Source organism: Natrix helvetica (assembly GCF_964273705.1).
Source record: "Natrix helvetica genome assembly, chromosome: 2".
Lineage (NCBI taxonomy): Eukaryota > Metazoa > Chordata > Lepidosauria > Squamata > Natricidae > Natrix > Natrix helvetica.
In genome coordinates this window covers 119,842,943-119,860,343 of record NC_138552.1, presented here as the reverse complement: position 1 = coordinate 119,860,343, position 17,401 = coordinate 119,842,943, and the positions used below count along the sequence as shown (strand labels likewise).

The 17,401-nt window shown below is 41.9% G+C and overlaps 1 protein-coding gene across 1 annotated transcript in view; it reads left to right on the top strand.

Moving 5' to 3' along the window:
• The window catches only part of MCM3AP (minichromosome maintenance complex component 3 associated protein), a 146,491-nt gene that overhangs the window by 2,051 nt on the left and 127,039 nt on the right, over nucleotides 1-17,401 (top strand). The window contains exons 2-5 of the mRNA XM_081944009.1: nucleotides 5,152-6,389; nucleotides 6,559-6,779; nucleotides 8,801-8,879; nucleotides 9,920-10,067. Coding sequence (XP_081800135.1) covers nucleotides 5,216-6,389; nucleotides 6,559-6,779; nucleotides 8,801-8,879; nucleotides 9,920-10,067 — 1,622 coding nt within the window. The 5' untranslated portion in view covers nucleotides 5,152-5,215. The remainder of the gene's footprint in view (nucleotides 1-5,151; nucleotides 6,390-6,558; nucleotides 6,780-8,800; nucleotides 8,880-9,919; nucleotides 10,068-17,401) is intronic.

Here is a 17,401-nt window from a genome sequence, read left to right as displayed (position 1 = left end):
GGGTTTGCGGGGTGGCTGTTGTGCCTGACTCTTTGGGAGCCTGCTCGCAAGAGAGCAGCCACCCAGCAACCCCCCTCTTCAGCTGGGCACAGCGCCGCTCACCAACCTAGCGGTATCCCGAAGGCATCAAGCAACGCAATCACATTCCCCCCCCCTTCCCAAGGCTTGGCACCTTCGGGATACCCCTAGGTTGGTGAGCGGCGCTCTGTCTGATCGGAGGTGGAGGGTTGTCCAGGGGGCTTATTTGCGGGGGAGGGCTTATATTTTTGCCCACCAGAAAAATGTGGCATGGCCTTATTATCAGGACATGTCGTATTTTCAGGGAAACACAGTAAATATAGTACAATAAACTGCCTATGTTTCCCATAAGTGATAACTGAATTTGAATGATTTTTAAACTTCTTTGAAAATTAATGTTGATAATGGTTATTATCATCAGTATCACAGGCAACCTGTTTTTCAATGTCAGATGATGGAAAACACAAACAGGAGGGTACTTCTGCCCTTGTAATCTGCCTGTTAGCTACCATAGACATATGACTAGTTATTGTGGAAACAGTACTGGAATAGATAGATCTTCCATCAATTCCAACACTATACTTCTACCATGCTTTCATTCTTAACCTATTTTTTGAAATCCTAACTATTTCCTGAAAAATATGGTATTAGCTTTTATGGGAGAGAGGGGTTAATTTAAGGAGATGTTATAGAATACTTACATTTGTCTCAGCTGTATCATTCAAGGTGGCAGTATGATTAAACAGATGTTCCCATGATTGTATGTTCAGCAATTAAACAATTTATTGTAAATTTTGACCTTATGGACCATATTTTAACAATAGACAAAACCCATCTATATGCCATATGTTTCTGAGCATGTATAAAGTCTCGTTCTCATTTTGTGTTTGTAAAATGCATAAAAAATGCATGCTTATTTCCATCCCAATCTACACATGGATAAAACATAAAATATGCATGGGTAAAATTTCATTTGAATTTGATAACATTTAATGGATGCCTCTTTCTCCCATATCCATTAAATTGTGGATTGACATATATAAACTCTGTGTTACTTATATAGTATAGAAAATAAGCATGTGTACAAGGAACTGAAATATCTGTCAATTATGTTTCATTTTAATTTGAAGCAGCTTAGTTCATATGCACATTTACTATCTTTTTTTAAATAGAAGCCTAACATATATCCTTTTTGGGTCAATGTCCTATTTAGTCCATCTGATTCAATTTTCATTTTAGGTAACAATAACAAATAATATACAAATAGTATTTTTGTCATTTCTCAAGACGTTATTTCAGAAGAGGATGGAAGGCCGAAAAGGACTAACTTAAATAGATTTAATTATCATTGTGGGAGTTAACTAACCCAGTCCTAGAATTTGCATATGTACTGAAGATGTATTTTCTATGAGAATAAAAGCATATATATTTGTGTAGATTTGATTAGCACTTTTCCTTCTTTCTTTATAATTAGATTTTTAAACCATTATTTAAATGGACTATTATTTGGGCCTGTATCCAGAATAAGAGTTGTCATTCCACAATGGCAAGATACTTGTATTTAAAATCATAGTTTAGTTTCAAATTAAGTTTAACGGTGAGAGAACTGATAGTGATGTGCTCAATGTTTTCTAGTGAGTTGTATACTTTGTGAAAGTCTTTATAAGTCCCCAACGGTCGTGGGGAGGGGCAGGTGCGAGGACAGATTAAGAACACGTAGTCGGTTGGGAGACCGTGGATTTTGGTCATACCCGGTCGCTTGTACCAACCCCCGCATACTAGGTGGTCAGGATCTACAGACCCAGGACCTGAGGTTGTTGTTATGCAATGCGAGGTCCATTGTCAACAAGGCCCCCCTCATCAATGATCTGATTCTGGAGGGGGAGCCGGACCTCGCAGGAATAACTGAGACCTGGTTGGGCCACGAGGGAGGTCTACCCCTCGTGGAAATGTGCCCACCAGGTTATCGAGCATTTCACCAGCCTCGGGCCCAGGGAAGGGGCGGTGGGGTAGCAGTGATTATCCGGGAAGACTTAGAGCCGAGAGAGTTCACTGTGCCGCAGACATCCGGGTGTGAGTCCCTTGTCGTGAGATGGGGCCCAGGGAGGCAGTTGGGCCTGCTGATAGTATACCTGGCTCCTCGCTATACATCAGCGGCCCTGCCCGAACTCCTCGAGCTGATCGCATCGGTGGCGGTTGAGACCCCCAAACTTTTAGTGATGGGGGATTTCAACCTGCCGTCGATGGGAGAAGCGTCCGAGGGAGTTTGGGAGTTCATGGCTTCCATGACAGCCATGGACCTGACTCAATTAATTCAGGGCCCCACGCACGAGGGAGGCCACACGCTGGACCTTGTTTTTGTCTCTGGCCAGTGGATGAGTGATCTGGGAATAGGGGATTTAACTGTCACTCCCCTGTCATGGTCAGATCACTCACTTCTCCGACTTGACTTCCCTGGTGCTACCCCCCGCTGCGGGGAGGCGGAACCGGAAGGCATTAGATGGTTCCGCCCCAAGCACCTGAAGGAACCAGATAAGTTCCAGACGGAGCTTGGGCCACCTCCTGTAGACCTGACCCGCCCCCGGGTAGAGGACCTGGTAGCCGCATGGTATAGTGCGACTGCCGGGGCCCTAGACCGAGTGGCGCCTTTGCGGCCTCTCCTGCGGCAACGAACCACCCTGGCCCCTTGGTTTACTGAGGAGCTAAGGGTGATGAAACGCCACAAGAGACGCCTAGAGAGTCGTTGGAGATCCTCCCGCTCCGAATTTGACCGAACACAGGTACGAACCTACCTTAGGACGTACCTTGTGGCATTAAGAGCGGCCAAACATCGACATTGTGCCGCTCTTATTGCGTCCGCAGATAACCGCCCTGCCGCCCTGTTCCGGGTGACCCGCTCCCTTCTGTTTCAGAGGCCGCGGGAAGCCCCCCTACAGGGCAGGGCAGAGGAATTTGGGAAATATCTGCAGGATAAAGTCGCTCAAATCCGGAGGGAATGGGTCCCTTTCAGTGGTCCAGTGGAGACGCCAGAGGTGAGTCTTGAGAGACCATTCTGGGAGGAGTTTGACTCGGTTGCCATCGAGGATTTGGACAGGTTACGTGGACGTCTGCGACCTACCACATGTTTATTGGACCCGTGTCCCTCCTGGCTTGTACTGGCATCCTGGGAGGTTACACGCGACTGGCTCCTGGGACTAGTGAATGCTTCGTTGGGCGAGGGGTCTCTGCCGGCCGCCTTGAAAGAGGCGATTGTGAGACCCTTACTCAAGAAGCCTTCCCTGGACCCAACGGAGCTAGCTAATTATCGTCCGGTCTCCAACCTTCCCTTCTTAGCGAAGGTTGTAGAGAGTGTGGTGGCCCAACAGTTTCCAGGTCACCTGGAGGAGAATGATTATCTAGACCCGCGCCAGTCCGGCTTCCGACCCGGGCACAGCACGGAGACGGCCTTGGTCGTGTTGGTTGATGATCTCTGGAGGGCCAGAGATAGGGGTTGTTCCTCTATCCTGGTCCTATTAGATCTCTCGGCGGCTTTCGATACCATCGACCATGGTATCCTGTTGCACCGGCTGGAGGGGTTGGGAGTTAGGGGCACCGTTTTACGGTGGTTCGGCTCCTACCTCTCCGGCCGGATGCAACGTGTGTTGGCAGGAGAGCAGAGATCGACCCTGAGCCCCCTCACTTGTGGGGTGCCACAGGGGTCGGTTCTCTCGCCACTCCTGTTCAACACATATATGAAACCGCTGGGCGAGATCATCCGTGGCTTTGGGGTGGGATACCATCTGTATGCTGATGACACTCAGCTATACATTTCCACCCCGAACCACCCCAACGAGGCCGTCGAAATGATGTCCCGGTGGTTGGAAGCCGTACGGGTCTGGATGGGTGACAACCGACTCAAACTCAACCCCTCCAAGACGGAGTGGCTGTGGCTTCCGGCTCCCCGGTTCAACCAGTTACTTCCATCTCTGGCCATCGGGGGCGAGCAACTGGCCCCCATGGAGCGGGCGCGCAATTTGGGCGTCCTCCTGGATGCCCGGCTGTCCATGGATGACCATGTAACAGCCGTGGCAAGGGGGGCGTTCCACCAGGTTCGCCTGGTGCGCCAATTGCGCCCCTTATTGGACCGGGATGCCTTACGCACAGTCACCCATGCGCTGGTGACGTCTCGCCTGGACTACTGCAATGCTCTCTACATGGGGCTTCCCTTGAGATGCACTTGGAGACTGCAGTTGGTCCAGAATGCGGCCGCGCGGGTGATTATGGGGAGGACTAGGTACTCCCATGTAACACCTCTCCTGCGCGAGCTGCACTGGCTTCCTGTGGTCTACCGGGTGCGTTTCAAGGTTTTGATTACGATCTTCAAAGCGCTCCATGGCACAGGACCTAGTTACTTGCGGGATCGCATCCTGCCCCATACATCCCTACGACCAATCCGCTCACACAGAGAGGGACTTCTCCGGGTGCCGTCCGCTAAACAGTGTCGGGGGGCGACACCCAGGAGCAGGGCCTTCTCTGTGATGGGCCCAGCCCTGTGGAATGACCTCCCCCTTGACATCAGGATTACTTCCGATCTCCGCTCCTTCCGTGTAAAGCTCAAGACCCACCTTTTTCAATTATCTGGCCTGGCTCAACCATAGTTTTATCCTTTCCTCCTGACAGTCCTTTTAAATTTGTAATTTTATTTGGGGTATTTTTAATGGTTAATTTTATTATTATTATTGTGATATATGTAATTGTTACCTCCTCCATGCACGTATATGTATGTGTATGTGTGTATGTGTATGTTTATATGTATTTATGTATGTTTTTATTGTACGCCGCCCCGAGTCCCTTGTGGAGAGGGAGCGGCTAACAAATTAAATTATTATTATTATTATTATTATTAAGACTCATTTTAATAAGGTGGCTATGTTGTATTTGCATCTTAGATGAATTTGATGTACATCCTAGATAATTCAGTTCTTGTTGGCGAATAACATTGCAAACCAAGGCAAGAGTTGCTTTGGATTTACAGTAAGATAGAAATGGAATAAATAAATTAAAATACAGTACTGTGTTTCTTTTTTTAAAAAGACTCAGCTTGAAAGGATTGTTTTTGGTTATTAATTTTATGACTTAAATTATATATTGCAGGACTAAAAGTTGAAAACCAAAGGAACCTAGACAAAAGCTATTTTACATATTAACATCACCAAAAATGAATCCAAACACTCCTTTTAGTGTACAGCCTTCAGGAGTTTTTCAAGCATCCCCTGGTATGTCAACTGGAATGTTCCCAAGTCAGCCACCGTTCCAGTTCAATCAGCTCTCTCTCTTTGGATTGAATGGTGGAGGAGTAAAATGTCCAGGATTTACTGACTTTGCTATTAATTCAGGACTGCATAATTCTTCAGGGCAGGGCTTGGGATTTGGGCAACTTCCAGGGTTTACACAGTCTTATTCTCATGGACAAACAACAACATTTGTGACTTCTTCACCAATGACTTCTCTTGTTCCTAGCAAATCTGGATTTAGTTTCAGACCACCCACAAATCTTGGCAATTCTCAGAGTACTTCTGCTTTTGGAACTGTGCTTGGAGAAGCTTCTTCAGGTGGTGGTTTTGTGAGATCAGATTTCAGTTTCAAAAGTCCTGAAAATGCAGTGTTCAAACCTATCTTTGGGACTAATTCAGAACAAGAGAAAATACCAACTTCTGCTGTTTCTTCTTCTTTTACATTTTCTTTTCCCAGTGGCACAGGACCTGGAAAATTAAACCCTTTTGTCATTTCTCAAGAAAGCAGCAATTCAAGTAATGCTGGCTTTAATTTCTCCAAACCAGTCAGTAATAGCAGTACTTCAGCAGTTTCTTTTAGTACTTCTTTACCAAGTAAGACTATAGCAGATGATAAAAAGAGACCTATGGCTCTATTTACAAGTCCTGGTAGTAGTTTTTCTTCTTTTTCAAATTCATCTTTACCTTTGAGAGATACTTTCCAAATTAACACAACTAACAAGATGGAACATGAAGATTTGTTCATCCCAAGTGAGCCACTTCCCACTCTTGGGAAAGGAATGAAAAGGAAAGAAGAACAAGAGCATTCCCCAAGGCATCATGATTATGACACTGATGAACTAGAACCTCCATCGAGGAATGATCATACTTCTAATAAGCGTCCTGTTAGATTGAATCGTCCACCTACACAAGGTTTATTTGGTAGAGTATTACAAGATGTTCTGAAAAGCAACAAAAAGGAATCCAAAATTGAGCGTGTTCCCATTGAATCTGGAGAAATGGTAGCAACAAGTGTGGCAGGGGGAAGTCAGTCTGGCTTTACAATGGCTAAACCAATATCGACACTAAGAAAAGAAGAAAAGGGAAAATTGAAACATGGTAGGTAGCAGAGCTTAACAAGAATTTATCAAATGAAAGTGGAAATGGTTGCAATTAATTACATTGTAAGTAGCAGTATGCTTATAAGTAGAACATTTTGTATTTTACTTGATAGATGTGACTTTGAAATATACATGCTTATTTTTAATCACTATTCAATTACTTCCAGATTCTTCTGCCTCAAACCCTTTGCGTCGAAATCGGAGCACTGGGAGCATAGAAAGCCTTGGATGCTCACCAAGTGAACTGACAGCCATCCAGTGTAAAAATATTCCTGATCATCTAAATGACAGAAATGTTCTTTACAAACACTTCAAGAAGTTTATTAAAATCCAACAAATCCGTACCAATCGTAACAAAAAGTTAGCCATTGTACGCTGTCTTGATCATGTGAGTTTTAAAATATCAGAAGATTAATAGCTGTAGAGGATATATATTAGACTAACTCCTGGGAAATTTACTCCATATGCTTTTAAAGTTGGCTACTATGATATTTTGTAATTTAATGTTGGCTACATTATTTAAGTTTCAATTAAACACAAATTTCATTAAAACTATTGGGATATCAGTGGCCATTCTGAGCTGCAGTTTATAATACATGTATTGTGGAAAGGTTGACTATAAAATAATTATTTTGCTTAGCCTTCTAAAAACTTTTTTTGAAATAATTAATTCTGTGACATAAAACTTTTTAATCAATGATACCAAGTCTACATGTTGACATTTTCTTAATAGTAGAAATTGTATCCTTTTAAAAGGAAAATGTCTGGGAAAAGTAAATTATTGTAGAAAATTGAGACAGAAAAACCATATATCAAATAGACATTTGCATATCAAACAGACATTTGCCCTCTTGAGGAACCAATTTTCTCATCTAGTGAGTGAGAGAGGGTGGATTTGATCCAAGATTTAGGCTGTACATGTGCTACCATATTTTTCACAGTATAAGATGCACTTTTTTCCCTCAAAAAAGAGGTCGAAAATCTGGGTGCGTCTTATACACTGAATACAGCATTTTTTGCCTCCTGAAACCCCACCCCCTTCACCAAAATGACCATGCATAGCCTTCAGGAGCCTTGCGGAGTGCTCGTGGGGGCTGGGGAGGGCAGAAATGAGTGAAAACCCAGCCCCCAGGACCACTTTAGAAGCCTGCTAAAGGCGATCCATGCCCTTTTTGTGACAAATAATGTACCCGTTTTTGCGAAAAAGGAGGTTTTTTTGCTCATACCCCCCTGGAGCAATCTACAAGCCTTCTAAGGGCTATTCCTGACTTTTTTTGGGGGGAAAAGGGGCCCTTTTTCACGAAAAACGGGCCCTTTTTCACGAAAAACGGGCCATTTTTGGGAAGTCTACAGAGTGCAAAAACGTTTCTTTAAAAAAAATTGCCTCTTCAAAACCTTGGTGCGACTTATACTCCGGTGCGTCTTATACTGAAAAAAAACGGTAATTAGATGCTCTAATAATGGTTACTACAGATACAACTTTTTTCTTTGTACTCCAGATATTCATTAACTTAATAAATATGGGACTGATAGGCAGGTGTAATTTTCAACACTGTGAATTCTGGGGGAGAATGAAGAGACATTTCTAAAGATGATGACTTTTCCCAATGGCTTCTGATGGCAGAAGATATACGAAATCTTCTAGTAAAGGGTTTCCCCTCTCAGTTCTTACATTTTGACAAACAAATCTTAGTGGGTCTTTTCTAAAATATTGTAATTATTTGCCGTTATTGCACTTGTTTGTGTCTAGTGTGCAGTTTGTGTGTCTTTGTATAGGGGAGAAGAGTGCAAGAACATCTTATGATAAAGCAAAATGTTCCAGGATCTTATCAAGCCTGGTTATCTTTCACATTTCACTGAATGAGAAACTTGATGCACAATTTATTTATTTTTTTCCTCAGATCAGATTTCACTTAAAATTCAAGAAAATCATCTTTGGGTTTTTTTTTTTTTATTCTTGTAAGAGATTGCCAGGACTAGAAAATGTTCTACTGCAAGAAAGGGACTCCTGTATTGGGTTTATTCCACATTATATATTCAGCCTCCAAATTAGGGGAAAGAAAGTTCATACTGTATAACGTCAGATGAGAGTTATTCTTGGTTGCAATTTTTCACTACTTTACTTTTTGATATCCCTATTCTAATAATTTGAATTATTTTGTGCCTGAATATGTATATGCAACATCTCAAGTTGTAACTGCATCTTATTACAGAAGATGGATATTTCATGTAAATCCTGTCTCTAGTGTTATAATGGGAGGGTTTGCTTTCACAAGAAATATGCTGTTTCACATAAAGTGAATAATTGTTAAAAGTCTTCCTTATATAATAAACAGATGCTGTCATTAAATAATGTTATATAACATTTTGTATTCTACACTGTTTCTAACTAACCTTTTCCCACTCTAGGCATCTGCTGTTTTGGCTAGAAAGAAAGCAAAAGACTTACACAAAGATATAGTGACAAATTGGCATAAAAAGAAACCAAGTAAGCTACTTTGTTTTAAAGATCAGATATTCAAATATTGTAAATATTTTTGTTTTATAGTGTTTTATAATGTTGCATTTCATGGTTTTGTATGCTATAAGAAGTTTGTTGCCCAGCTGAATGTAGTTCGATGCTTTGTAGTTTACTAAAAAAAATTTCAAGGACAACCTTAAATACTTTACAGGCAATTTTCTTTGACAACCCCCACCCCACTAACAAATCTTCAAACCACTTTGTTACAGTTAATATATTTGATCTGTGGACCAACAGAATGCCTTTCTTAATTTTGGCATCAGTTATTCTTGAAACATGTCTCAAATAACAAAAACCTTCACTGTTCTTGTTTATTGCTTTCACAAAATTTTCCATCAGTCAGTGTTTTACGTGAAGTGAAGGCAAAAATATCTTTGTTGGGTCAACAAGTGGTTCATGTGCGACGTTTTTCTTTCCTGGAACCAAATTCTTTTTGAGTGGCCATTTCTTTTTAATGTAATGTGACTCTCTTGCAACACTACCATTTGCATATGTAACAATAGTATTTGGTATATCCGAACTGCTTTCCAAACAGCAGAGCCACTACTTTTGGATCTCCACAGATATCCCAATTGTACTTGGTATGCTGAATGTGCTTCAACAATTCCATGTTTTTGTATGTTTCTTTCATATATGAGCATAACTCACAGGTAATGAAAGGTATACATTACTATTGTGTAAAAACAGAAGATTTCTATGGTATGTGATAGGTTAAATTACAGGTTATTTTCATGACTAGCAGACAAAAATCTATATGATACACCCAAAAGTGTGCAGGAAGCACAATTTTCATTGTCCAATGAATCCACTGAAATGTGTCTGTACAAAAGAGAAAAAAAGGGAACATACCATCTATTTTCACCTTCATATGTCTGCTTTTATATATTTATTTCTGTCATTATGGGATAGATTCTATGAAATATTTAAACATTATATTGAATTGTTGTATATTTGTACAGTGTTAAGTAGTAATATATGTTAATTTTTTGTGTTCTCAATGTGGAAAGGTCCCAATAAGAAAGACTATTCACCTAAAGAGGAGAAGCTAGATGAAGGTGATGGGAGGCAAAGCAATGAACAACTGAGTCATCAGTCTTCTATAGTTTCTAAATCCTTAATCCGCCCCACTGGAAGTGGGAATCTGTCAAACAAGAGGTATGCATTTCACAATAGTCTTTGTGAAATAAAATTACTAGACACTTTATAAATTTAGTAAATTATGTTATAACTTAACATTTAGAAGGGTAGTTCTGTGGACTATCTGTATTATGCCTTTATATCATATTGTCATATTCATTTTGATCTTGCTGTAGGCTTGGTAGGATTGAATAGAACTGCCACTGAGAGGGATTGTTTTATGATAAGATATTTGTGGTCAATTGAAAACTAGGAAGGCTAATGCCAAGCTAATTGTGAAAGAAACCAATTTTTGTTTCAGTTACAATATATTCTCAAAAACTTGGATAATTATATTTAAGGAAATGTTTACAATTACAACTTCTTTTTTTTATAAAGATTTTTTTTATTTTAATTACACAAAAACACAAAAAAAGAATCATCCTTCAATACATCTTGTAGAAAGCATGTCGATTAGTTACAAATAACTTTCGTGCATTTCTTCCATAGTCATTACTTGTAGTTCATAATAGATTATACACTTTAAATCAAAAATCTTTATATACTGTATCTTGCCATCAATATATCACAGTTCTCATTTGACTACAATTATTTGAACGTGCTTCTGCCTGAACTTATTCATACTTAAAAACACAACCACATAATGGCATTTGTTAGCTATTTCAAAAATCCTCCAATAACATTACACTTTTATGACATATTCTAAGTAAAAATCAGTTAATAAAGTTTCTAAGCTCCCCCCCCGCTGTTTAGAATATTATATCCAAGTTGCTTTTACAAATACCAGAGCATGTATATATTATTAAACAATATCCATTAACATTTCCTTGTTGTTATTATAATTAGCTAAAAGTCATTTACTCTTTATATCCCAACTCCTCTCATCACACACACCCCCCCCCCCAAATAAAACATTACACCTTTATGACAAAACCTAAATAGAAGTTTGTTGGTAAAATTTATAGGTCTTTTTCCCAGGTCACAATTTGCAATCTATATCCAAATTTCTTTTACTAGTTTAACAATACATAGTATATATCATTAAGTTCTATCCATTATCATTCCATTATTGTTAATTATAGTTATTTAATTGTTAATGAATAAACATTTAATAACAATCTAAAACAATCTAAAAATTACTAAATTCCTACTTATTGCTCAACCAAGATTAATTAATTTTTTATGAAGAACTTTCATTGTTTGTTATCTTTCCAATAACAAAACAGTCTTTTCTCTCTTGCCAATTGTGGTGTCAGTCTTCTTTTTATCTCCTTTATAAGGCTCCTATAGATTTCTCTCCACACTTGATTGCTTAAAGCAGTGATGGCGAACCTATGGCACGCATGCCACAGGTGGCACGCGGAGCCATTTGTTAGGGCACACGAGGCGCTGACAAATGTCACTTCTGGTTTGCTCAGAGGGTCATTTTAAGCATTCCGAAGGCTTCAGGGAACCTCCGGGGGGGCAGGGGAGGCTCTTTTCGCCCTCCCCAGGCTCCTATAAAGCCTCTGGAACCTGGGGAGGGCGAAAAAAGCATGTAAAAATGGGAGGGTTGCGCATTGCATTATGGGTGCGGCATGCCAGCACATGACCCCCCTGCGCTCCCCCCACTTGTGGCACGCGAGCCAAAAAAGGTTCGCCATCGCTGGCTTAAAGGATCTCTCAGGTAATCTCGTTGCCCTCCAATTATTTTTAAGATTAGCTTGTTTTTGGTTTATCAATTGTATTTCTGAAAGAGTTTCTCTTCTTAAATCCATCATCATTACCCTTTTTTCCTCTTCTGTATCTTGAAATCTGGGATAGAGATCCAATTCGTCGAAATCCCTCTTCCGTGTTCCCTTCATTCCACTTTCACCCACATTTGCTCCAGTAATAAATTCATCAGTTGTCTTGCCTTTATCTTCTATATCTTCATTCTCCCCTTTAATTTTTGGGGCTCCAGCCCCTTCATCTTTTGATGTGAGAAATACTAGTTTTTCCAACTTCTTTTCAATTCTCCCGTATCCTTCCAATAAATTTTGAATTCCAGCCAAAATATTTTGAAATTTCCTCTTCAGAATATTGATTCATGTTTCCGAAAAAGAAGAAAGAAAAGAAAAGAAAAACTAATAGTCACTGCCACTCTAGTCTTCCAAGCCTCTTTTATTTTTTAATTTTAGGTTGATTTAAGCACAAGTTTGTTGTTTGTGCTCTTCAAAAGAGAAGGGTTCTATTTTGTTTTGTTTTCCCCCTTTCTCTCCCCTGCCAAAATAGTTCTCACAGGCACCTGCAAAAACAATTCGTGCCCTTGGCTCTTTATCAGTTTGTATAAACAATTTACAAACCCTTCTGCTACAAAGTCAGTGCAAACAAAGAGAAAAAATGAGAGATACATTGTTTCAAAAACTCCTTCTTCCAACTTCCGAGTGGCTATGTTGTTACTTTCCACTTTCACTATCTCAGGCTTAAATGAAATAAAATTCTTTAATAAAATTTAATAACAAGTACTAAGAAGAATTGTTAAAAACAAAAAGGAAGGTTTTAGTCCAGAAATCAAAAAATAAAGTAACAAAGAGCAGAAGAAAAAAAAGGTTGATCCATTCACTTTGAGAGAAGTAACAATCAACGTTACGAGCATTTCAATCCACAAAATATGGTTACAAAGAAAAAAGGCTTTCCAATGCAATCCAATATTAATTAATTTCTCACCTTAATTCTTGCTTGAGGATCTAATTTGGCTTTTTTTTTTTTAGTTTTCTTTGGGCAGTTTTTCCAAAAATAGAAAAAAAGTCTCACCAGATGGACTCACTTTCTCTTTTCACTTCTTCCTTCTGGAGCGTCCTGACTTCATCAGCCTGGGGACTGCCTGTTTACCGCCGGCTTGAAGAACTTCCCTTAGGTCAATCAGGGGCTTTGCAATGTCCCTGAGACCAGCAAGGCTTTGTCTTCCTGATCACCGTCTCTACGGGACAGTTTAGGTCCAGCTGGACCATCCAGCGGCAAAAGTGTCAACGGCAGTCTTGGAGTGTGGAGACTGCACGTTGTGTCATTGCGACCTGGCTCCTCCTTCCACCTACAATTACAACTTCTAAGGCAGTTGCCATTACAATTATTCAGTCAAATATACAGAGAAGATATTTCTTACTTTTTATGATTTGCTGTTCTTGTGATGAAGAAGATATAAATTGGTTAATCACTTCTAAAAAAAAGATATATAATTAATTTGAAAAGAAAAACTTGTGCTATGCTAGATAAGTGTCAGGCATGCCTCCTTCAATATCCAAGAAAGAAAAACCTCAACTCCATGTTAATAGAGATAAAGTACTTTTACTAGATATGAAGTGAAAGCAGCTAAAAGGAAAGCAAGATCTGAGCCAGAAAGGCGGGAACATATACATATCAAACGTTTACCCAGCACCCTCCCCCCAATTCCCCAACCCAGTGTCCAATCTGCAACTCCCTAAGGTGTCATGTGGGGTGCATCTTCAAACAGCTTCATCAAGTTGGTATGTGAGACGGTTGGCCTTGATCAAGTCCAAACATCAGCCACCAGCATGCGCAGAAGATGGTGAGAACAAGACTCCTCCATTACAATATAATTCCCATCCCCAATACCATGCCCCCCTGTTCCTATGGCAGCCGATAGTAAGCGAGCAGAGCAGAGCAGCCGTAAGCAAGTAACCAAAACAGAGGCTGACAGTAAGATTGTCATCCTATTTCACTAAGCATACAGTAAGATTGTCATCCTATTTCACTAAGCATATTTTCTAGTTTGAATCTCCATATTATTTGGATAGTATATTTTTGTGAACTGTCCCTCATAAATGAATTGGGGATTCCTACCACACTAGCTTCCATCATTATGTCTTAAGAGGTTATAGCAGTAATTTCCTGTTAGTTGGTACCCAGTACACTCTCAGTTAATCCTTACATCTAGATCAAAGCAAGCACATACCATATTTTCGGAGTATAAAACGCATGGGAGTAAAAGACGCACCAATGTTTTGAAGAGGCAAATTAAAAACAAAAGTAGGTAGGTAGATAAAGGGATAGAGAGGGAGAGAAAGAGAGACAAATACAGTAGGGAGGGAGGGAGAGGGAGAGAGAGAGAGAGAGTAGTTAGGTAGGTAGGTAGATAAAGGAGAGAGAGAAATAGAAATAGAGAGTGTGTATAGATAGGTAGGTAGGTAGAGGGATAGATAGAGATAAAGAGAGAAATACAGTAGATAGGGAGAAAGAGAGAGAGTAGGTAGGTTGGTAAGTAGAGGGATAGAGAGAGAGAGAGCAATAGAGAGAGAGAAATACAGTAGATAGGTAGGGATAGAGAGAGAGTAGGTAGGTAGGGAGAGAGAGTGAGTGTGTAGGTAGGTAGGTAGGTAGGTAGAGCGATAGAGAGAGAGAAATAGAGATAGAGAGAAATACAATAGATAGGTAGGTGTTTCTGCTGGCACAGCATTTGATCCACGTAATTCTCATCAATCAGTTAAAGCTTTCCAAAAGGGGAAAAAAAGTTTTTGCACTCTGCAAACCTCCCAAAAATGGCCTGTTTTTCACGCAAACGGGCCCATTTTTTTTTCAAAAAAAGGCATAAGTAGCCGGGGTGGGGGTGGGGCTTGCAGAGTGCTCCTAGTGGGGTGGGGAGCCCAAAAACGAGCAAAAAACGGTCTGTTTTTTGCGAAAATGGGCTCGTTTTTTTGTCAAAAAAATTGCATGCATAGCCTTATGGAAGCTTATAGAGTGCTACGGGGGGGGGGGGAATGGCCCATTTTTTGCTTATTTCCGCCCTCCTCAGCCCCCAGGAGCTCTCAGAAAGCCTCCATAAGGATATGCACGGCCATTTTGGTGAAGAGAGCTTTGAGAGGCAAAAAAATGTTGTATTCAGTGTATAAGACGCACCCAGATTTTCAGCCTTTTTTTTTGAGGCAAAAAGATTCGTCTTATACTCCGAAAAATACGGTATATTATTCAGTGAAATATAGTTGATGTTTGCTTATTCATATATTAAATACCAGCTAACTAATAATTAACTGGCAAAACGGGTAAAAGACAAACAGAAGCAATGAAAGAAGCATAAACTATAGGCAAGAATGTACATTATATATTTCCAATAGAAGAGAATATATGTATCTCTCTGAGCTTGGTTAATTGTTTGGAGAAATTTCATTACCCAACTAAATATCTATATAATTCAAAAGACACAATATAAAAGCTAAGAAGAGAACAAAAAGAATAGGACCTATTGTATTTTCTCCAGCGACAACATCCATAAGCAACATCCAACACTTGCATGGCAAAATTACTGTATATAAATGAGTAAATCCCCCACTTCTCCTGTGTGCTGCTTGGAGAGTCCAAGCATGGGTTAACACAGCCTAACTGCCCTAGGACTGACTGAGTTTTTTCCTTGACCACGCCCCCTTTGCCTCTGGCAGGTCAGTTTTAAAAACTCAGTCCGCCCGATAGGACTGTTGCAGGGGAGTTCTTCAGTTTTAAAACTCCTTTTGCTTGGACTCCCCACATCAGCATTAAAAGAATTCTTGACCATTTCATTTTGACATCAGCTAAAGCATTTCTTGACAGCTCAGGAGGTCTGATATTCATCATCGGCTGCTTGTAAGCCAAGCGAGGTAGGCTTGAGGCTTGTCCGGCTCCAGCCGGCAAGCGGAATCGCTACGAGAGACAACCAGCTGTTTGGCGCTGGCAGATCTCTTCTATTAAGCCGCGGAAGCCTTTTTCGGACCCTTTCAGCGTCCTAACGGCTTCCAAATTCTGCCCGGCAACAGCGGCGGCCATTTTAAACCTTTCGCGCCCTTTTCTCCACTTCGGAGAGGGTCGCCTTGGTTACTGAGGCTGCGCGCGCAGCGGCGGCCATTTTAGAGCACCAAATTGCCTCAAGATTCAAACGGCAGCAGTTACAGACCTCGCAGTCAGACCTCGTCAGTAGCAGCAGCAGCAGCAACGCTTAGCGACTGAGAGGCCTTGTCCGGGGCTCCGGCAAGGCCGAACGTCTCGAAAACAGCCGTCTAGCATTCCAAGGCAGGGATTTCGCCGGCTGGCTTCCCTTGCCTATTACAGCAACCGCGGACGTTTCGTGGCCGTCTGGCTCGTCCCAGCGGTGCCCTCCAGACCCATCCATCCTTCCTGTGACTCCTGAACAACAATGGCAGACGAAGGTTTGGAGGTGCAGGCTGGGCCTTCTTCCAAGAGGCCCAGAGCGGAGCCCCCCCCCCAAAGGAAACAAGGGAGGGAGAGGCAATCCCAATAGATCCCCTTCCCGAGCCTCAGGGGACTTACCCACCAGTAAGGAGGGAACCCGTAGAGGCCATACCTCACAGGCCCAAAAAGCCAGCAGGTCCCCAGATCAAGAGGAGGCATGGGCAAGGCCTCATTCTCCCCAAGGGAAGGTTCAGGATCAGGACTCTCCCCACCAGGATGGATCACCTCCATCAACTGGGGGGATTTCAAGGGACTCCTCCCCAGATGCCTCCTGGGGCTACCCAGACTCTCCCAGTTCTTCTGTTAGGGAGGAATTGGAACCATATCAGGATATATTTCAGAGGGAGGAAAGGAGAACCTCCAAGGGCTCCAGAGGACGCCCAAGAGAGGACAAGGGTCCCGCATTATCAGCTGAGATGAAGGAGATCATAACTAAGGCCATCTCCCAAGGAATAGCTGATGGTCTCAAACAGAAAGAGACTGGTTCTTCTACCACTCCTAAAGCCAGGGCAACCCCTGCCCCTGTAGGAGACCATGCCCCTGCTTCGCCTGGCACCTCTATTGCCACGGAGGACACAGGATTAGAGGAGGGGGAAATAGAGGATTTCGAATTATCGGAGGATGAGGATCTTCCTCCTGATAAACCGGCCTTTACAGGGTTATTCAAACCATCCCTGTTTAAATCCATCCTTCACAAGGCCATAGCAGCCACTGAACTTGGTCCCACTCCCAAGAGTGCCTCGACCACCCCCCCTCCCACTAAGGATCATAAGGAAGGTTTATTCCAGGAACCCTCCCCAACCCAGGAACTGATTCCCGTTCCGGACTTATTCCTGGACGTAGTCCAAAGGCAGTGGGTCCAACCTGGTATCCTGACCAATCCCAGCGGGGGGGACAAATCCCTTTACGCTGTAGCAGACAAAATGGATGAGGTGCTGAAGTTGCCTGAGGTGGATGCCCCAGTGGTCTCTCTAACTTCTACTTCTAATCTTCCAGCAGATTTACTCGAAGGGCTCAAGGCCGAGGACAAACGTTCAGAGAAGGCGTGCCACAAGACGCACCAGGCGGCTGCCTGGGCCATTAGAGCATCCACCTCGGCATCATTCTTCACCAGGGCTTCTCTTCTTTGGCTACGACAACTCAGGTCCAAACCTCCC